Source organism: Dichotomopilus funicola, assembly GCF_033296635.1.
Source record: "Dichotomopilus funicola strain CBS 141.50 unplaced genomic scaffold C8A04scaffold_22, whole genome shotgun sequence".
Classification (NCBI taxonomy): domain Eukaryota; kingdom Fungi; phylum Ascomycota; class Sordariomycetes; order Sordariales; family Chaetomiaceae; genus Dichotomopilus; species Dichotomopilus funicola.
The window spans coordinates 171,689-193,127 of NW_026944043.1; the positions used below are offsets into that span (position 1 = coordinate 171,689).

At 55.9% G+C, this 21,439-nt stretch overlaps 5 protein-coding genes across 5 annotated transcripts; 2 read left to right on the forward strand and 3 right to left on the reverse strand.

The window, feature by feature from the left end:
- Positions 1–153: 153 nt before the first annotated feature.
- Positions 154–1,249, reverse strand: C8A04DRAFT_27589 (casein kinase II, regulatory subunit; the record flags this gene model as incomplete). Its single annotated transcript, XM_062780337.1, has 3 exons — positions 154–711; positions 805–1,050; positions 1,193–1,249. 3 exons carry the CDS (start codon positions 1,247–1,249, stop codon positions 154–156), a joined length of 861 nt encoding a protein of 286 aa, XP_062638024.1.
- An 834-nt stretch (positions 1,250–2,083) lies between these two features.
- C8A04DRAFT_27590 (RIC1-domain-containing protein) lies at positions 2,084–5,598 on the reverse strand (the record flags this gene model as incomplete). Its single annotated transcript, XM_062780338.1, has 3 exons — positions 2,084–2,809; positions 2,873–5,062; positions 5,143–5,598. 3 exons carry the CDS (start codon positions 5,596–5,598, stop codon positions 2,084–2,086), a joined length of 3,372 nt encoding a protein of 1,123 aa, XP_062638025.1.
- Positions 5,599–6,232: 634 nt separating this feature from the next.
- Positions 6,233–7,685, forward strand: C8A04DRAFT_11339 (WD40-repeat-containing domain protein; the record flags this gene model as incomplete). The annotated part of the gene is made up of 6 exons (XM_062776928.1): positions 6,233–6,366; positions 6,467–6,540; positions 6,650–6,888; positions 6,957–7,332; positions 7,395–7,439; positions 7,516–7,685. 6 exons carry the CDS (start codon positions 6,233–6,235, stop codon positions 7,683–7,685), a joined length of 1,038 nt encoding a protein of 345 aa, XP_062638026.1.
- A 2,346-nt stretch (positions 7,686–10,031) lies between these two features.
- C8A04DRAFT_11312 (fungal-specific transcription factor domain-containing protein) lies at positions 10,032–13,207 on the forward strand (the record flags this gene model as incomplete). The annotated part of the gene is made up of 7 exons (XM_062776918.1): positions 10,032–10,326; positions 10,407–10,752; positions 10,826–10,903; positions 10,960–11,229; positions 11,283–11,946; positions 12,015–12,257; positions 12,422–13,207. 7 exons carry the CDS (start codon positions 10,032–10,034, stop codon positions 13,205–13,207), a joined length of 2,682 nt encoding a protein of 893 aa, XP_062638027.1.
- A 1,352-nt stretch (positions 13,208–14,559) lies between these two features.
- C8A04DRAFT_36424 (putative inorganic phosphate transporter) lies at positions 14,560–17,445 on the reverse strand (the record flags this gene model as incomplete). The annotated part of the gene is made up of 8 exons (XM_062783520.1): positions 14,560–14,580; positions 14,807–15,345; positions 15,425–16,438; positions 16,519–16,540; positions 16,623–16,782; positions 16,876–16,980; positions 17,108–17,196; positions 17,365–17,445. 8 exons carry the CDS (start codon positions 17,443–17,445, stop codon positions 14,560–14,562), a joined length of 2,031 nt encoding a protein of 676 aa, XP_062638028.1.
- Positions 17,446–21,439: the final 3,994 nt, after the last annotated feature.

Below are 21,439 nucleotides of genomic sequence, written 5' to 3' on the forward strand. Positions count from 1 at the left end.
CCATCAAAAACGCCAGAGTGCAAATGCGCCGGATAGAACAAAACAAGACCACGGGGGTTTTCGCCCCACAAAATATCGAAGGAGGATGGAGAGGCGGAGAGAGAAAGCAAAGAACAGACACGGCGCCCAACAACATCCATCGTTCCCCCATCATTATGCGACACCCCCCATTTGGGCATCGCCAGCCGCGACAGGAACGAGTGCGCCTGTAGCAGCAGTAGCGCCACCTCTGTACTCGACGAGCTGATGCTGCTGTAGCTGCATCTGCAGCTCCTCCTCCTCATCAATCTCCTCCTCGTCCTCATCCTCGTCCTCCAGGTCATCCTCGCCGTCCTTAAATCCACTGTCAACCTCCATCTTGCGCAGACGGCGGCGCATGTCACCGCGTACGCTGTTCTGCCAGCGTACAAGCGCGGCCGCGGCGTGGACCTTGAAGCCGTAGACGCGGGGGACGTAGCGCTCCTGGCTCTTAGCGGGGACTAGGGTTGGGTAGACCTGGAAAAGGATGCTGTGGAACGAGGTGCCGAAGTAGGCGCCGTCGATGGAGGCGTGTCGGGAGGATTTGGGGTTGTATGTATCCTCGCACCGCGCGCAGTAGAGCTTAACGGGCTTGAGGTTGGGGATGTCGGAGAGCCCGAGGGGCAACAGTGGGTGGGAGTTGCACATGACGCGTGGGCATTTCCCGAAGTCGGCCTTCTTGTATTTCTCGAGCTATGGGAGGGAAAGCGATGGGTTAGTTTCGTGACTGGGGCGCGGGCCAACCGAAGCGGTGAAATGAGAATGGACCGGGTTGATAGAGCATACCATTTTCGTTAATCCTCTTGTGGAAGCGATGTATCGTGCGTGGACGAGACCATACAGGTGCCTAGCCGATTTCTCTATTGTCTCACGCATCTCGTCGTCACAGTCAAGGTCAAACACGTCGGTAATGAGGTCCATCGCATATTGATAGTATTGGACTTCCGTGTTCAGGCCAGTCAAGTTGAACCGGTCGGTAAGATACTCCTCGTCGATCTCGCAAAAGTACTCGTTACCCCGAGACGAGATAAACTAGATGACACACAGCAAATCAGCAGTTGTTGCGCGCCGGGCCTGGCAGTAAACGCGACCGAAACAAAAGAACAAAAGTAATAAAAAATCAAGGCAATATAAAAACGCCAGAGCGACAGCAGGATAGACTAATGACACGTACCCAATCCCGCCAGTAGCTGGTGTAGTCACTATCCGACTCGGTCCCGTAGTCATCCATGTTGTAATCGCGGCGCGGTAATCAAGGTGTTGCAATGTAGTGATAGTAGGGAGGAGGCTGAGGGGCCGATTGCGAAATCGCAAGGGGTGACGAAGAGATAGGGCGCGAAGGTTTCGGTGGTGGGCGTCAATCTAGATTCCAGTCGGATACGCCCTCGAGCCGACTGGCTTTCGTCTATAAATTGTTGCTCTGCCCCGTCGACCTTCGGTGTCGCGAAAGGGGTGCGCAAATGTGGATGGCTGCTTGTCGGTCGGTTGGAGGGGCTGTTGTTGGGGTGCGACCACTGTGCGATGATGTTGTTGGACGTCTGCAGGCGGCCGCCGGAATTGTGCTTTGCTCTGGTGGGGGCTTTGGGAATTGTTGGAGGGGTCCATGCCCCACAGGTCGGACACTGCCCCTGGCATCAATTCGCACCGTACAACCATTGGGAAGTTGTGCGCAGCTTGTGTGAGTCGAGCACATGTACTGGTGCCACTGAAGCATTGAGTGAGGAACGTGATGCAAATTTAAATCCAATTCGTACGTTATTCAATTGTTTTACATCTCGGGGAATCCCTAACCCGAAGAAGGTTCATCAAAATGAATACGCTCAAAGCATTATGTATGTACATCCTCTGATGGCTTCATACAGTGCGTAATCATTAGGGTCTCATAACCTTCTTTATTCAACGAGTTCTGAACCGTATTGGAAAGCTCACTGAATCATCTACTACAGTAGGCGTTCTAAAGAAGCCTGTGGGCATGCCCTCCCCGCCCTCTATGGGATCGCTTCTGTCGCCTGAGGAAGCACGCATGCCGCGGCCTTCCCCAAATCCAACTCATATGCAGTAGGTATTAGGCGCTGCTGATAAAAGAGCCCGCATCACTAGCCGACCGCCCTTCCGTCTCCGAATCCGCACTACCTAGAGAAGGAGGATAAATCCCACCTCCAGGAATTTCTAGCCTCGACATAAACCCATTCCTCGAAGGCCCAGGCACATCATCACCCACCTCGCCCCCATAACCATCGCCTTGCATCCGGGCTTTGACCATTTCCATCGCTTCGCGTAAGGTATCACCCGTCTCGTCTAAGGCGGCCAAAAACCGCGCCAGCTCCTTGCACAAGTCCCAATCCTCCTCACGCATGGCCCGGCTCAGCAGCCGCACGCTCTGCTCGCTAGCTGTCGCCAGCTCGTCAAATGTGTGGAGAATCAAAAGATACCCGCCCGCCGTCTTCAGGCTCCCCCGTTGTAAACTCTCCTCGAAAAGCTCCTGCGGGGGTGGGAGGTAGGCGAAGAGGGTGCGCCAGGAGCGCACCTCGGTCTTGCGCGTGCATTGTACCACGATATCGAGGTATTGCCGGAAAGAGGACAGGAGCGAGAGCACGCGCGGTAAAATGGCATGTTCGGGGGCTGGGGTCGGGTTGGCATCGACTTCCTCGTCGAGCACGTGGTGGAGTAGAATCTCGAGACCGTGGGCAAAATATTCTAGGTGTTCGTATTGTTGCGCGAGTCGAAGTGCTTCGGCGGACCTGTTCAGCGAGAGATAAAACCGCAAGATATCAGGAAAGAAGAGGTGTGTCTACCAACATTGTTAGCTGTAGAACTTGGACAAGGGGTGTAGGTTCCCATGAGAAATCATTACCCTAATAGAGAAGCGGAAGAAAGAGAAGCTGATATCTCGGCGTTGTATCAGATCCGGCTCGACGCCAAGCACGACGGCCTTTGGAAGTAAAACAGAGAGCGGATAAAAGTCAACAGGAACTGGGACCATGGCGGGTAGTTCCCTTGACAGTTCCCCCGAGATCGCCTTCATGACGGGGTCCGTGTCCGGCCAAGCCTTGAGTTCGTTTCCGTCAAATAACCATAGCGAGTCCTCAAGGCCGCCTCCTTTCACGCCATTGACCGCCTGGAGGGCTAGGGGCGGTGGCTGCGGCGCCAGATCGAGGGTGTGCGGACGATCCCGCATGCTGAGATAGTATTCAACGTTATGAGCAATGACGCGCATATCGTACTTGAGACCACCATCGTCGCTGACCGAGGGTCGCAAGAGGACCAGTTTGCCATCCACCAGAAACAGGACAGAGGCATGGGCTACGTCCTGCGTGGGATCGCCTTCTTGAAGCTGGTGGTCCGGCAAAATCCAGCTGAGGCCCCTGACGCGGGCAGGGGACCGGACGATGCCATGGAAGGCGATGTGGCCGACCTCAATCAGTCTGATGGAACCCGGCCCGGGCGCAAATATGTAATGGTAAAGTAGGTTGTCATAAGTGTAGACGAGCAGCGAGTCCTCGCCCGTGGAGGTGACGAGCACCACTGGAGTTGCCATTTGTTGCGTGTAGGCCACGGTGCCATCGAGCGCCGACTCACGGGAGTACAAACGCAGTTCAAAAGACCTGTTGGCCTCCACGGCGGCCACCAGGATGTTTTGGTACCAGCACATGCCGCCCTTGATCTGAAACTCGCTCTCTAGGTTTTCGTTGGCAAACGTCTTCCAGCGGTTACTATTCACGCTGTAGTGCGCCAACCCCCGTCGTCCAGCCACAGCTACATAACGGCCATCCGCCGAGATGGCGGTGCAGCGAATCGGCCATTGGTTGAGGAGATACACAGCGGGAATCCGGCTGGTGTGCCAGAGAGAGGGTTCCGCCGATATGGATGTGAGATCGGGGAGGTCATACCCCCGGTAGACCATCACACTTGAGGTGCTCTGGAGCACAGTACGGAAGAGGTTGGCCGGATTGTAGCACCCAGTGACTGCACTCCTCGCCATTTCCAACAGCCAGACGGCCTCGTGTGCTCTGCTAGCAAGGAGAAGGTCGCAAGACCCCCCGACCCAAGCGGCATCCAGCACGCTAGAGAGCCACTCTTCCCCGTTGGCCCTAGAAACTGCGTTGTCGGCGTGGAAAGTACTGCTCAATGGCTTCCCGTAGACACTCCAAGTCGCCCAGCCCTTCTCAAATCCGGCAAAGAGGCAGTAACCGTCGGGGGAGTAAATCAGCGTCGTGATTTTTCCGGCTGTTGAGGAAGATGCCGGTACGTTGTGAACGTGAGACGCAGGGATATTTCCAGAGTAGTCCCTGGCTGAGTAGACGCGGATGGTGCCGTCAACACAGCCGACCGCGATTAGCGAAAACCTTGCGTTGACCACACATTGAACCGCATGGTCCTGCTCATCTTGCGGTGTGTGAAAGCAGTAGCCTTTGAAGAGCTTCTTGGCATCGGCTGTGTCGTTTGACCCGGCTGCTTGCTGTTGACCGGGCGTCAGGCGCTGCACCGCATATGCCCGCCCGTCGCTAGTGACCCAGGTGGAGAGATTCATGGGGCGGTCGTGGGTCATCTCCCGTACCGTGACCTTCTTCTCCAGCCAACCCATCCGGCTGAGCAACTCGGTGCTCGTCTGGCTTCCTGAGTTGTCAGGGGCCCAGCGGATGCATTGCACAGCAGCAGGCTTGCGCGTCGCCACCACTAATTCATCATCAAGGGCCAGAGCGCTTTCGATACCCGCATCCACCTTGATCACCATGCGGAATCGCACACTGACGTCCCGCACCCCGGCCCCCTCGCCCGGGCCCCAAAGTATCTGATCCGGGGCAGTATGACCGGGGTCGCCAACATGGTTTTGTCGTCTCCGTTGAACATTGGTGTGATTCGCAAAATGTGGTCGATATATCCGAGCTTCGGGATCCGTAGCAAGCGAGTATGTTATTAAGTAGCCTAGGCTCGTATGGAGGACCAGGATGGCCGAGTCCGGGCGGAGGAGAAGGTTGGTATTCGTGCCGTAGGCTTCGAGGGATGACTTGGAACGGACAACAACGGCGAGGACAACGGTCGGCTAGGACGAAGAGTGTGAGTCGAGTAGGCCACGCATATAACTATAGGGAGTGCTAGCTACAACCAGCCAATCTTCCGCACCTTTGTTTGCCAGATGGTCATGGACGTCGCTGTGATGACGGCAAATATATGGCCAGCGCGGGCTGCACGCAGAGCCAAGACCGGGTCCTGCACAGGGAGAGCCGGAACGTCGACGATTGGCGAGTACGATGAGCTATCTTCATCCGTATAATCATGCTCGACAGGCTTTATCCCGGGCGTCATGGGCGTCATCGGTGTAGTCGGTGTGAGGGGAGGGGCCGCGGAAGAGATTGTCGGTCCTGCTGCTGCTGCTGCTGCCGAGAGAGAGGAGCCCACGCCGTCGTCGAGAGCAGCGGAACTGGGAGATAGGAACGAGGTCCTCCTATCCGGCCGTTGCTCAGGGCGCCCAGATGTGCTGGGAGGGGGGAGGCCATCGTACGAGATGGTTGGGGTCAAGCCCGGCTGGCGAGCGGTGCTCGTTGCATAGATGCGCGGTGTCCCGAGCGGCCAGTACATGGCTTGCTCTGAAGCCGGACCCTTCACGGCGCGTGTATCGTCATACGGATCCCGGCATCGGTGGGTTTCGCGATCGGATGGCGTCGGCCACACTATCAATTCATGTCGGCTGTCGCTCGCGCGTGGTTTCTATGAAAGCGTATGCCGTTGGTTGAGCCGTGATAGACCTGCTCGGAATGGCATAGGTACCTAACCATGGAATCCGGGATCTGGGAGGTTGCTGTGGGACAGGTGGGATGTGGTCGTGGTGTTAGTGGAGCATCCCTGAAATGTCGAGAACCAGCCCGGGCACAGCGGACCCCAGCTTGAAATTCCAGCCCCTGGCAGCGCTATGCTCCGACCCACACTCAGGCCCCAGCAGCCCGGGGCCGAACATCAACAACCCGTTCCCTGAACCATCTGCCACCAATTCCATCATATCACAGGCGCCAATTCATCTTAAAGGCGGAACTATATATACGAGATTCCAATTGGTCTCGTCCCAACGCAAAGTTCCCTTTCCCGTGATGATCCGGTAGTCGATTTCATCTCCACTTCTCCTCCGGCTCGAGAGAACAGCTCCAAGCGTTCAAGACCTCAACTGCGCTTCTCACTCCAAACGTGACCCTCATGATAATTCACCCCTCTGCCCACGATGTCACAACCGGCTCGGCCCAGGCTCCCCCGCATCCCCAAAGAGATGTTCTCGCCTCACTTCAAAGATATTCATAATCAACCTTACCATGAATCGACAACATCTGCCCGCAGCGGGGCTGCAGCGCATCATAAGTGCGTATGATCCTCGACGATGCCATACCTATTGGGTGTTGCTGTGGTTGTGTGCAGTGTCTGAAACAAGAAGCCTTACTCACGATGGTATCTCTTCCAGATTACGCCACATTGCGTGGAATCCCCTCGGCACAGTTGTGGCCACCGTCACTACGGATAAGACGATACGTGCCTGTGAGTTGGCGTTGATTTCCCCTTATGCCCCGTTATGCGTCGTTCTTAGGTGGTTGTTTCTATAAAATATAATCGGGAGAGTACGCTAACCAGATCGCTGCCTTGGTAGGGATTGCGGGCAAACCAGAGCTCCGATATTCAACTGAATTCAGGGGCCATACAGCCACCATTGAGAAGATCGCCTTCAACCCGGCAAAGGAAACGGAGCTGGGCAGCGTCAGTAACGACGGCGTTGTCCGGCTCTGGGACGTACGGACAAAGGCGTGTGTCAATGAGATCGAGGGGATGGGTTCCGCCCACTCCCTAGCTTGGGCCCCTGATGGGTCCTCGCTACTCGTGGCGAACAGGGTACGTTCCCGTGAGGTATCAAATGCGTCTCGAGACTAAGTGAGGGACTGACCAAAACGGTTTCATAGTCAGGCGAGCTCTTCCAGGTATCGCCGGCCAAGTCCGCCATCATTGCGACTCACCAGCTGCCCACCGAAGTGAACCAGCTGGCATTCTGCTGGAGCGGCGAGAAAGTCTTCCTGCCCATGGCTGACGGCACCGTTAGGATCCTGTCCTATCCAGACCTGGAGCCGGTGGTGCACGTCAACCACGCCGTGAAAGAGGGGGAGTCGAGCGAGTTCATGCTGAAGGGGCACACAGCCGCGTGCCTCACTACCGAGGTTTCGCCCACAGGGCGATATGTCGCGACGGGCGGTGCCGATTCGATCATCGGTCTGTTTGACACCAAAGACTGGATCTGCCAGCGAACCATCTCCCGCATGGTTGGGCCTGTGAAATGTTTGAGTGCGTCACCCTCCAATTCTCCCGCCCGGTGAATCAATAACCCGCATGCTAATTTACTTTAGGTTTCTCGTTCGACGGGAGCTACCTCGTTGCTGGATGTGAGGAAGGTAAGGACCACCCTAGTCGACATGACATATCCGAACTCAATGCAAGTTATACTCACTTTTCCCTCCATCGTATTAGGTTCCGGTATAGAAGTCACCCATGCAGAGTCTGGCGAGCTCATTCACACATTTAAAACGGCCGGGCCCTGTGAAGCTGTGGCATGGTCCCCAACGCGATACTGCCTCGCCTATGGGGATCTCGGCGTGCTGCGTATCATCGATGCGGACAAGAAATCGAAGGGCAGCTGAAGAGGCTGCGCTGGGGCGAAGAAGGGAGGAGTTTAAAAAAAGTTCGGGCGATGCTCAACAGAGCATGAGATATTCACATTTTGGAAATCTGAGCGCAACCAACCATTCTTTCGAGCCACAGCTCGCAACTCTTGAGCTGGAGGTTCAAGCGCAGCGGTTACTCCCTTTGGAAGGGCCAGGAGGGCCTTACGTTACTCGTTGGGAGAAAAAGCTCCTTCCTTGGAACCTCGACTTCAGTTCTCAGCACGGGGTAATATCACTCCGCCCTCACCCCCTGCAACACGCTTTCGCACCGAAGTTGTAAAAGATCATCAAACAACATGTGGCTGTGTGGCTCTTTTGTTGCGGGACGAAAAAGACAGAAATGACTTATTTCATCAATCTTGTCTGGGCGCAACATGAGAAGAAAGTTCCAAGAATCTGAGGTCAAGGAAATGGGCTTTTGCGCGGCCGACAAGGGCGTTGTGAATTGAGAATCAAAGGAATGCATGATGTGGGTCGACGGAGTCAGTTTCGCAACATCTGAAAAATGAAAAACTGTCCTTTTCTCGAACGGTACCCTAGCGTCCTAATTCTCTCACATTTTGGCTTCCCAGCTTCTTCTTCGATCATCAGGGCAAAGGTAGGCGGCCCTTTCATTTACTACACTCTACCGTATGACGAAGAGGCTCGCCAGATTTCCAAGTCGTTGAAGGCGGAATCGAACCCGAGAGATGTTGTTGATCAACTCATCAACCTTGAATGTCGAGAGATATGTGGGGACGACAGCAGGCTTTTGCTATTAATAATATGCTGCGTCTGGCTCAGCTGGGGCCAATCGTTGGGCAACCGAGCGGGCCCAAGCAACGGGACGTCGCATCGCCGCTTGTAACCCGTAGACGACAGAACCAAGCTCCCAAGAACCCCTCGAAGCCCAGAAGATCTTGAGGGGCCTCTCGGGTTGAGCGACCGAAAAGACATCATTGCCAGGAAACGTCCCGATTTAGAGTTCCCATCTTCGATGAACCGTGCCGCTCTTTTACCGGTCGAGGCTGACTCGCTCTACAGGCTCTTCCCATGTTGCTAAAATCGTCACAGCAAGAAAAGCCAAGAACCCGAAATTCCCCAAGGATCGGCCGATGGGACGTTGAAATGGTACTGTGGTAATTACGGGCAACCCGACTCGCCCTAACACCGGGCCCGTATCTCGCAGAAGCCGAACGACACAAGACATGGAAGGAAACGCTTTGGGGAGCACGACGGGACACGGAGACCAGGGGCTCGAAGGACCCCGGAGTTTTCGACGCGTTGAGCTCACCAAGATTGGAAAAGAGTGATTGGGAACCCAGCCAACAACCCCATTTTTCTTTCGTTGTAGCAGACACCTCATTGGATTGTCTTCCCGTCGCTTGCCAGTACCAGCTCAGTGGGTGGGCAGAGAGTGATGGTTTTCCGCCTTTGCGGGCACTGCCCCATTGTTTCCCATAGTTACCTACCTTAATTCCATTGACCAGAACCCAGGTGCAATCCGCGATGTAGTGTAAGTGTGGCACCTGAGAGACACATGTCCAGCGGAGCTTCAGAAGCCATATGTACATGGATATTAGTCTCTTCTGCCTCGACATACGAATACCTGAACAAGACCCACCATTCTCCCCTCGTTTTCTTTCACTTTTTTTCGTCAACTGAGCCGTTGCTAGTCACAAAAGGTTATTTTGACAAGGGCGCTGTGGATAAGACCCCATCCGTCCCACAGTCCCACACCATCCCACTACTCCGATACACCACCCATGGAACAAGCCTTGTCAGGCAACGTGGGTAGCGCCAGGCATTTGTAAACCGCGTGTCCCCCTCCCCGCGATCTCTTCTGCCTCTTGTCATCCCGCCGTTGTCTGGTCTATTTGGTCAGCAACCGAAGCCACCTCCACCGTTTAACCCTCTTTCCACGAGGGGCTTGTCAGTTGTCGCACTCGCTTGGCCTCTTTTACACCCCCGCAACGTCAGCACTGCCAATTGGTCGCCAGCTTCGGCCGAGTCCCGTCTCGTTCACACCGGATTCACGATCGGGACAAGTACGATACTCTCGAAGTTTACCTCACGCCCATCAACGGACACCAACGCTTCATCGCTTGCACACCCCAGTTCAACGATACCAACCATTCCCTAATACTCATTTGTTTTCCTAAACTGCACGGATCGGCTCAACGTTTCGGACCCCTCGAAGAAGGTCGCGACAAGCGAGCGCATGTAGCCGATCGCTTAGTTGCGTTTTCGGCCATCCTCGAGTGAGACGGAGGACACGATTCCCCCAGGCCTCGGTTCTCTCACTTTCTCGTCAAGCCACACGCCCATCTACCCGCCACCATCATGTCAACCTCCTCCGAAACACCCCCCGACACCATTATGGTCTCCGACCCGGGTACAGACCGGCTCCCGGATGAGCAGCAGGTTACCATCGATACGCCCGCGGGCGGAAACTCGAGCGTGCCCAAGCCGAAGCGCTTAGCTTGCATGATCTGCCGCAAGCGCAAGCTCAAGTGTGACGGCATCAAGCCTAGCTGCAGTACCTGCTCGCGCCTGGGGCACACGTGCGCCTACGACGAGGTACGGCGCAAGAGCGGGCCTAAGAGAGGTTATGTGAAGGCGTTGGAGGAGCGGCTGAGTACGTGCCCACCTGCCCCTTTTTGGATTGATCTTTTCGCGCGAAGTGGCAACTGACTGTACTTTTTGCAACTCTAATAGAGCAGGTTGAAACACTCCTCAAAACCCAGGAGATCTCGAGTTCCGATGCAGCCAAGGGCATCTCAATGCCCCTCGACGGGAGCGCGAAGGCTCCGCCGATAAACCAACGCGCCGCCGCGACGGCCAACTTCAACGTCACAGACCCCTCCATTGCGGTAGCCAGCAGCCGGGATATGGACCGCTGGCAGTTCAACTCGGATTCGCCCAACAACCCGCCACTGGACGATTTCAATTTTAACAGTAGTATGGGCATGGGCATGGGCGGCGTTGACAATAACTTCACCTGGGAAATGATTGGGTTGGGTCTGGAAGAGCCGTTGCCGTCACAGGAGACGATCGATGAGCTGTAAGATGGCCCCTGGAAGTCCCCTCTAGGTCGCATTTCGTAGAAAGGGGGAACTAACCTTTGTCCGATCTAGGCATCACATCTACTTCGAGAAGATTCATCCCTCGGTACCCATGATTCATAAATTCCGCTACCTAGCGGCGATGAATCTGTAAGTTGTTGGCACTTTTTCCGCGTCCGTATGGACTTAACTCTAACGCTCAACAGTGCTCCCGCTCAGCGACCCCCAGTCTGCCTTCGCTACGCCATGTGGACGCTGGCTTGCTCGGTGTCAGACAAGTTTCACACCCTGAAGGACCTGTTTTACGCGCGCGCGCGCAAATATCTCGAGTCCGATTACATGAAAGGCTATGGCGAGCACATGATCTCAGTCGCCCACGCCCAAACGCATGTGCTACTAGCCTCGTACGAATTCAAGTGGATGTACTTCCCCAGGGCGTGGATAAGCACCGGCTCAGGGGTGCGGTTATCTCAGATGTAAGGGGTTCTCGCTAATCCCAACTAGCTGGAACTTGCGCTGACGTTCATAGGATTGGCCTTCACCGGCTTGACGGCACGGGGCTAGATGTCAAGCAGTGTTTGCCACCACCGCGCGATTGGACCGAGAGAGAGGAGCGGAGGAGGACATTTTGGATGGCCTTTTGCCTCGATCGCTTCGCCAGCATCGGCACCGGGTGGCCTGTTACCGTCGACGAGAAAGACATCCTCACCAATCTACCCGCCTCCGACGACGCCTTCGACTTGAGCCGGCCCGAGCAGACTCCTACGCTCCAGGACGCTATGAGCCCCGCAGGTGCCGGCAAGATCTCTTCGTTCGCCGGTGTGGTGCTCATGGCCTGCTTGTTTGGCCGCAACCTTGTTCACTTGCACCGCCCGGACGTCGACGACCGAGACCACGACCTGAATGGCGAGTTTTGGAAGCGCCACCGGCAGATGGACAACATCCTGCTCAACACGTCGCTGTGTTTACCGTCGCACCTCAAGCTGCCAGCAGGCCTTGGTAACGCTAATGTTGTCTTCACCAACATGTGCATTCATACCTCTACCATTTGCTTGCACCAAGCAGCCATTTTCAAGGCTGATAAGAACCGGCTGCCGGCCTCGGTGAGCTCCGAGAGCAAAGTGCGCTGTATCACGGCCGCCAACGAGATTGCGAGCATCATGAGAATGGTCTCGCATCTCGACCTATCCGCGGTATGTTCTCATCCCAGTGAGCTACGTCCGATGACAATAGCAGTAGTACTAATATGTGGTCCTTTCAGATGAACCCGTTCATTTCCTTCTGTCTCTACGTTTCGGCCCGGGTGTTTGTTCAGTATCTCAAGAGCCGACCAGACGACAGCCAGACCGCGGATTCGCTGCGGTTCCTTTTGTCGGCCATGAATGCCCTGAAAAGACGGAACCCCCTCACCGAGTCTTTCCTAGTACAGCTCGACGTCGACCTAGAGGCTCTAGGCGCGCGTATCCCCAAGTTAAGGAGTGCTTTTCCTCGGAGTAGCGATGCCGTAAGTCCACCTTTGTTGTTAATATTTCCTCTCCCTTTCCTCCTTGATAGGTTACTAACCAGAACCAGCCCGGCTCCCCCGGACGTGTTCCTCAGGGTTTACCCAAGCACCCCGGCGACAAGACTGGTGTGATGGGCTACAGCAACCAGTGCAACTTTATGAAGGTGGGCGGTGATGATGGCAACCCCGTAACTGCACCTGACATCATCGACATGGACCCCAACGCCTGCCCCCCCAACTTCTCGCCCTCTCAACAGCCCACAAGCCTCCCAACCCGCGACCGCGGCCAACCGTCCTACCTATCTTCTTCGCACCACAATAGCGGCATCTTGCACCCGGGCACCTTTTCCTCCTACGCCGCTGCCCCGCAGGACGTCGACACAGGAAGCACCAACGACCTCTCAGGCACGTCTCCGGATATAAACAGCCGCACGCCCAACTCCAGCACAACCGGCACAACCTCGGATGCCCACCATCACCAACACCAACATCATCAACGCCAAAACCTTGCGGCGCCGGGCACCGGCCATGTCGGTAGCGGGTCAGGACGAAACTCGTTTGAAGCCAGCCCGGTCCCGGCGCACCAAAACCTGAACGGCGGCCCCAATGCCGCCACAGGAACAGCAGCCACAGCGGGCGGCCCTACTGACCCTTACTTCAACCACACCCGGCCCGACCACCCCACGACCTACGGCCTACCGGACACACACCGATTTGGCATGGCCACCGGCGGCCGCGATGGATCAGGTGTGAGTAGCGGCGGGAGTGTTCCTGGGAACAGCGGTGGTGGTGGAAACTCGGCTGCCGCTGCTGCGGCCGTTGCAGCTGCGGCGTGGGTGGATATGTCGGGCCAACAAGGTGGGATGGAACCCGTGGCTGATGGAGTGTTGAGGTCGATCATGGTGATGGGGCCGATGGACGGGATGGAGATGGGATGGGAGCCCAGTTAGGGCAATCATATACGTGCGGATGATGGGATGAGATGGGATGCATAGCGGGGCGAGGCTGGATATTTATAAGCAGAGATACCTTTTTTCATGTTCTTGGCCATGTAGCCTGGTCACTCCGCCGGTTTTTTATTTCTTCCTTTTCTGTTTTTTTCTTGGGATATCAAGGCGTTTGGCTTTGGTCACAGTGCCAGAGTCACTTTTTTTTTCACGGCCGTTATTACATCTGGGAAACAGCTGGACGGAGCTGGGTATGATGATCTATCCTGTTTGATGATACTGATGTTTTGTAACTATGTACCAAAACTGAGGGCGGCCCCGAGACAGGGCAGATAGCCAGCGCAATCCACTCCAATCTACGTTAACTTAACACATCTGTTCAATGTACATCCGTGCTTTATTGCTCTGCTGTTGATCCAGTAGAGTGTAATGCTCTTGAATGTGTATAATACAACTTGACATCTTTCATGTCTCTAGTTTTATGATGTAGTTCGCGTGTTAGTTTTCCGTTTTTGTAGACTCCAATCCATTTAAATTCCCAATACTCCCGCCTTTCCCTTCTGAAGAGGAATATGAGCCCAATTCATGCATGATTACCCACCTCTGTACCACCAGTACGTAACTTTCATCCCATCCTCCACCCGCTCCAAGTCCTCAAATCCCGCTCCTTCCTTCCCCAGGTATATAACCCCTTCTCCAGCTACAACAGCCACCGACCTCCCAATAGACTTCACACACCGGTGTGTTTAGCTCAGCGGCATTGGGAGGGCCCCGACTCGAGAGGCTGGGGGTTCGATCCCCCCATACCTCTCCGCATGCAAAAGCCCCCCCCCGGTGCAGCTTTTCGTAGCCATCGGGCCTTATCTGAGATAAGGCCCGATGGTGAGCTTTTGGCTTTTTTTTTGTTGATCTGTCGTCTTCTTAGGTTGTCTTGTATGGATGGTCAACTCCCAGATAGGCCTCGCGATACCATCATAATACATATCATATCAGGCCGGCATCCCACTGGCGGTTTTCCATTTGTCACAAGAAATTTATTTTTCCGGCCGTCTGACTCGTTTAAATCAACGAACTAAAACACTGGAGTCCTGGTATAAAAAAGAGAAATCACCAAAACCCCGATTCCCATTTACCATACTATTCGCAGCCGGCCACAGAAACCTTCCCAAGGAACCCATCACCCGCCATGCCCCAGTCCATTGTCTCCTTGCATTGCTGCCACGCACGCCGTATTTAGCATATCCATTACCGGGAACCATGACGGGGGTTATATATATCACACCATAAGAAAACGAGGGGAAAAAAATAAAACCGAAAACGAAAAAGAAGCCTGGTTGAATGCCTCCCTCTCTTGCTTAACTGACGCTGCTGAATAGCTTCATCAGTTAGTCAGTCACTCAGTCACCTCCCCGAGCCCGGGCGCGGCACATCCCCAATCCCATTCCCATCCACCTCCACAGGCCCTGTATTCCCTATTGGATTCCCCATATGCCCTGTATACCCGGTATGCCCTGTATGCCCCATTGGTACCCTCGTCGCAGTCGGCACCCTCGGCATAGTCGGCACCGACGCAACAGCCACCGGAACAGGCGCTTCCCTTACCGCAATAGCCCTATGCCCCATCTCATCCAACCGCGGATCGCTCCCGTCCCTTCTGCCCTTTCGCCCGCCCATGCGCCTGGTCAACTCATTCCGGCGATCGCGTACCCGCCCGCGCAGGTCCTCCCACTTGGCGCGCAGGCCGATGACCTGCCCTTCCTGACAGGCGCGCACGTACCCTTCGCCGAGTTCTTCGAGGTTGCGGGTTTCGAGGTATTTCCCGTTTCCGCGGCCTGCGGAGGAGCTGCGGCCGGTGAACCCGCTGGCGGCTTCGTTGCCGGCGCCGCCGGTGTAGACGACTCGTTGGACGTCGGGGAGGTAGGCCCAGGAGTAGAGGGCGCCGAGGGCCATGAAGGTGGCGAATAGGAGGAAGACGAGGCCCTGGCGGGTGGTGGAGTTGTAGCCCCAGTTGATGCCGTAGACCACGAGGATGGCGACGATGCTGCCAAGTTTTCCGGCGGCGGCCGAGATGCCGTGGCAGAGGGATCGGTAGGAGGTGGGGAAGATCTCGGCGGGGATGATGAAGGTGAGGGTGTTGGCGCCTGTGGGGATGGGGGGTTAGATGGGGTTACTAGGCGAGAAAAAAGGGGGAGAGGGGAAAGGAGCGGCAGGTGAACTTACCAAAGTTGAACATAAAGTGGCAGATAGCCACGCACACCACAGTCGCTGGCGCAGCCGAGGTGTGAGCCACGCCATAATACACCCCGCCCGTAACCAGAAACAACGCGGTCAGAATCAAAAACGACGAAGTCAGCCATTCCCGTCGTTTGATCCGGTTCGCCAGCAGGATAAAGCAGGCGCTCCCCGCGATGGATGCCACTGACACGGTCAAGAGATACTGCTTCGACTGTTCAATGACCGTTTCGTAAATCGAGTTGCACAGCTGCGTGCGGTCGGTTTGCCAGGTCGGGATACCGTCCGCCGCCCAATTGGGCACTAGAGAGGTGCCACCCGGCAGAGTCGAGTTCCAGCACCAGAGGTGCTCGGCGTCGAGGGGCATGCGCTCGGTCGTGGCCCACAGGTCAGCTAGCGTGCCACGGTTGTCGAGGCTGAAGCCGTAGAAGGAGACGTCGAGAAAGAACCAGGTCATGGCCGTGCCGAAAAGGTAGTACCAGTTCTTGTCCTTGATGAAATAGGTGTGTAGGTCCTCCATCGAGAACTGCCGCGGCATGGTTTCGGTTTCGTCGGGGTAACCGTTGGATGCCCCGCCGGTGGGTGACATGGCGATGCCGTTGGCGGTCGACGTCGGGGGTGCGCCGTACACGCGTTGGGTGTCGCGAAAGGCGTTACCGGGCTTGTTCTTGACCTCGAGGGTGTAGAGGCCACAGTCGTAGAGAAAGAAACGGAAAATGATGGCGAGCAGGGCGGGCACTGCGCCCGAGCCAATAACGATGCGCCAGGTACCGTCGATGATCTTCTTGCACTCCTCCTCGTGTAGCGAATTCAGGCCGCACTGCTTCTCCTGCAGGCCGTGGGCGGTGTCTTCGCCGAGGAGCACCCAGACGCCGACAATCTGGGCCAGGGCTTGGCCCACGGGCTGCATTAGGAAGACGGACGACAGCATGGTCGCGCGGGAAGAGGTGCTGGCCCATTCGGACGTAATGACGGCGGATAGGGGGTACTCGGCACCGATTCCTACGCAAAAGTCAGGATACAGGTCGGGCGGGGCAGTAGGCATACCCAGTTAATTACACCCTTTGGGACTCAGGACTCACCAACACCCATTACAAACCGCCACTGCGTTGTGGGGGAAACAGGTTAGCTGGGAAAGAACACGGCGATATCAAGGGGCCGGGTGCAGTACAGATGGTGGACGTACCCAGGTAAACAACGCCAAAAACGAGATATCGCCATAGCCGTTGCTGGTTGTGGCCACACCAATGGTGGACACAATGACTAGAACTAGCTCGATGCCGTAGAGGCGGGTCCGGCCGTACCTATCGGCGAGGTACCCAAACAGCAGCTGGCCAACGACGGACCTGGGGGAAGCGCAGTCGTCAGTATACGACGAGGAGACAACATGACGAGGCGGTATGGGATTTACGGCCCAGCCCAGCATGAGGACGGCATACCCAACTAGCGTCACGAGGTTGATGACTAGGCCGCACCACGAGTGATGTGGAAAGTAGACAAATGAGACAGTGGAGAGGATGACGTTGGTTGCAAAGAGGTTATATCTGCGAGTGGGCGGGCACAAAAGTCAGTATCACGGAGGCCCCGTCCTAAGTGTCACAACTGTGGCACACATGGTTTCTGAGTTCTGTTGTGGTGTGAGTGGGTGAATTGTGCGAGGAAAAGACGCACGAGTCAGTAAGAAACCCCGAGGCGGCCACGCCCCAAATTCTCAGATTCCATGAGTTGAGGTCGAGCTCATATCGGAGCTGCTGACGGTCCTGTGTTTTGGTGGTTCCTGTCAGCTAGCTACGCGGGTATTCAGGGCACTCCGGTACTCCAGTGCTCCCTCCGGTAGCGGACAAAAGGAGGTTAAGTAAAAGTGTGGAATGAAACGTTCGGGTTTACGCCGGTGGTGTCTGCAAAGCTTGCTTGTAGTTCCCACGTACCTGACGATCTCGTGGCGAAAGCGCAGAGCTATCATGTCCCAAGTACCCGCGATTCCTCTTCTTTTCTGGGTTGGGATACATGTCGCCTGGCCGGCCACTGGGTGTCGCGTGGTGAACGGGTCTGTCTGTCGGTTGAATGCAACTCAGCGCCTGCCGACACGCCCCTCCATGGCCAAAACCACGCAATGGCCAACAGCAGCGCTACGGGCGTGTCTCTGTGTGTGGTTGTAAAGAAACGATGCACAGGAATACAAAATTCAAGACAGATGCTGTGAAGACGGGAAGTAAGTGGACGAGGGAGCAGGAAATGGAAAGGGAAAAGAGGCACGGAGGCTGAATGTTGAGGTTCGGTCAACCAAGGTTGGCGGCCTTGCGGGTGTGTGCGTCCGAGAGTGAGTTGAATGTGAGTGACGGGAGCGAGATGCTGTCTTGCCCACTTCGAACTCTCGAATAACGTTAGTCGTCAATTCAGGAACTAGGCCAGCCAAAGCTGAATTCTCTTCCCCCAAACTTTCTTCCCCCTTCAAGCGAACCACGCACCCCCACAGATGGTCCAGAAGCACGCAGGCCCCCCCGGAATTGCAGGAAACCCAAAGCGATTTTGGGGTCCAGGATGGTTGCCCATTGGTGTGTGTGGGGGAACATTGACAAGGGGGCGCAATGACAGCGGTTCATGATGGTGGAGTGCTGGTGCTGGTGCGGAATCTGGTCAACTTCAACCTGACGATCCTGGTGTGCTGTGCCACGATGCCCGAGTTTCCAGGTCGCTTCCATGTCCGCGCTCCCCCAGCCTGGCGATGTTGTGCAGATGGGGAAGACCACGCTTCCTCGCTCGCAATCTGCCAAGGCGTAACTGAAGGCCGCCTGGGGCTTGGCACATATTGGCGGTTTGAAAAGTCGACTTCTTCCTGTTTGTTTCCTGCCCAGCTCACGAGTTCTTGTCAAAAAGGCGTGTCAACGGTGTCAACGCGCCTTCGGCGTCGACGAGAAAATCGCAATCTTCCACTGCAGAGAGAGGTTTAAGGCGCAAAGAACAATTGACAAACCCAGGCTGTCGCAGTTGTGTCTCATCTCGGCACCCTGGATGAGAACCAAACCATATCTGATGGGGATGGCACGCTCAGCTGCGTCTGCCACGAGCGTTCCGTGCAGTCGGGGCGTCGCAATCGTTAGACTAGTTTCAACATTTTCTTCTGCCCCGAGATCACAAGCAAACTTGACGCCACGGGGGGAAAACCGGCACCTTGGGTTCGTGGATCATTCCGCAGCCCGTGCCGCTTGCCCGTGTGAGTGTCTGGATGGGGGAAAGGACGTTGAAGCTCTGGCCAATCACAACCGCAAATCCGACCCTGCTCCCTCAATCCGGGCTTCTCATTGGCTCTATGTTAGATCCAAGGGATGGACACGCCCAGAACCCAGTCCATGAGCCGCGTGAAGACAGAACCAAAAACAGAGCCACGAAGCAGGGCAAACCAGAGCAGAAGCCGAACGCGTGCTCTTCTCTCTCAGCCGCTCGTTCGTCCGGGAAGACGTTCCCGGGCTGCCTTGGAAGCGAGCGGCTCATCCGAGAATGACCCGTTGTTGAGGCACAGCGCGGACGGCTTGATATCCAAAGATAGCTGACTAGGCATGAATGTCAGGTCATACCTACCCCCCAGCAGCACTTTGTAGTGTACAATCGCCGGCAGGCAGCCATTGTTGAAGAAGTTCCATCCCCGACATTCGGCAACGAAAGGAACTTATGCTAGCGCGCCGCATCGATAGTTTGGGCAACATCGGCGGCCAAACTAACGAAACACCTGATGATGAAATGTCATGCCGAGAATTAGTTGATGGGTCCCTGCCATCATAGCCCATGATAAAATTTTCAACCTTGTCGCCAAGCGGGCGATACAAAACACAATATTCGCTGCCGCTCTTTCCGACTACCTCCGGCTAACATCGACCATGTCGTGTGCGCGTGCGCAAAACCTGGTGATCCTTGGTATACCAGCTCCCGATCCAACCGCGCTGGCTGCTCATGCTACGGCGGCCCCGGCGCTTGCTCGAGCACCTCCATGTGCCGTTCGTGATGATACATCTCCGGCGTCAGCGTCCCATCGTGGCCCGCCTCTGCAGACCGGAGCTCCGCGGCAATGGGCCGGTCTTCTCGACTTCGCGCTCTCGCCTGGACCGAAGCGGAACACGCTCCCGTCGGCCTTGCGTGTCTGCCGGCTGACGGTGAAGATACTGACGCCGACGCCGCATTGGGTCTGAAGGAAGAGTTGCATGGCTTCGAGGAGAGCGACTGGGCGGGTTTCGTGCCATTTGATGACGCGCTGCCTCCTAGAGATAGATGGAAAGCCGAAGAGAGGGCGAAGTGGTCGATCCAAATCTAAAGCGGCCTTTTGTTCTTTCTTTCGTGTGTCTTGGTTTTTCGGTGGATATGATGAGAAAAGTACCTCGAGGTGCTCCAGCGTCAACTTGGCAGCATTTTTGTTGACATCCTCGGGCGTTTTGAGCTCGCCGATGACGGCAAACTCATATTGCCGTCGTCGAACGGTCCGCTGGTTAACGTTGAGGACGAAGGCAATCTCCTCATTGTGAACTTCAGGACCTGGAGTAGCCTTGTTAGAATAGCCTGGTGGTGGTCCGAAAGCTGTCTCTTCATCATGGACGGGGTGCTACCATGGGCGGGCTAACGGGCGGTACTACGGAGTACCGTCGTCAGCCTTCGAGGAAGTTTGGTCAAGGAAGTGGGGGCCAATAACCAACTGTGGACCGTTGCAAAGCGGGAGCACCCGAACCTCGTCTCATACTGTTCAGGGTTAGGGTACCGTTAGCCTAATTGCCAAATTGCCAAAGACCCGACCTGACCGCGTGTCAGTTTGGCTCACTCGTGCACGGACGAAATCCCCTTCTCACCAGTCCTCGCTCCGCGGAATCCCAGGAACCCCCACCTAGATCCAAATCACCACACCTCGAAAAAACGTGCCATGACACAAAATTTGGAGAATCCAGAACTCGCGATCGTCGAATCCCCGTCCGGGATGCTCTGCCTTTAATTCGAGATATTTTCCATTTCTGTCGAGATCATGTCATGTCGCGCGAGATCCACGCACAGCATGTCACCCAAAACTGTCCAATCGTCAAATCATAGCCGTTTTTGCCCAACACTTTTCAGCCTCTTCCCCCTCCTCCCTGCTCAACCCATGACAACCCTAAGCCATGGCGCACCCGTGGCGGCGGTGGCTGCAGTTCCCGCTGACAGGGCCCGCGTCTTGGATTTTTCCGGGGTCACAGACGGTCACTGAGCAGCGAACGAAGACCTTGAGAAATGAGACTTCAAAGAGAGCGGGGGAAGGGTTTGAGGAGGATCCAGGCGGGGAGCTAATGCGCTTCCTGCAGCATCCCTGCCCACTAGCCACATGGTGCGTCTCGCAAATCGCATGCCGCGGTGCCAGCCCGTGGGCGGATGGATGGCTTGCTGCGAACTGCCCAAACACCTTGCGCAGCCTGGAAACCACATTGTGAACCGCCGCCTCGGCCACCCGCGATCCGAGGTTGGTCCCCTGAAGGAAGGCTGGCTGCTGCTGCTGCTACTGGTGGTGGTGGTGCTGCGACGACGACGACGACGACGACTGCCGCTGGTGCTGCTGCTGCTGCTGCTGCTATTACGACTGGGTCGCTTCTCCCAGTGACCGGTCGTCTCACCCCGCCCGGTGCTTTGGTTGGTTGTTACCTGCGATTTTACCTGACCCCCGCGCTGGTTGGTCGCTGTTGCCGCAAGGACAGAAGCAAGATTTGCGCCTCGACAGACTTCACGAGCCGTTCACGAGCCACGAACTAACCATCTTCTTACTTACCCCACTGACGGCCCCGGGCTGGCCCGAAAACAAGACAACACACACATACAGCTGAGGCAGCTGACGTTGAACGGACTTCCTGCTTGCGTGGGTAGACGTGGGAGAAAGAGAGGAGAAGGATTCAGGACAACAAACCAGGGAGAAAAATTCCGCCTCCTACGCCATCGTCCCGAGTCGACAGGCGCTTGTTACCGCCAACACCATCATCACCTGGCCGCAAAGACATGTCG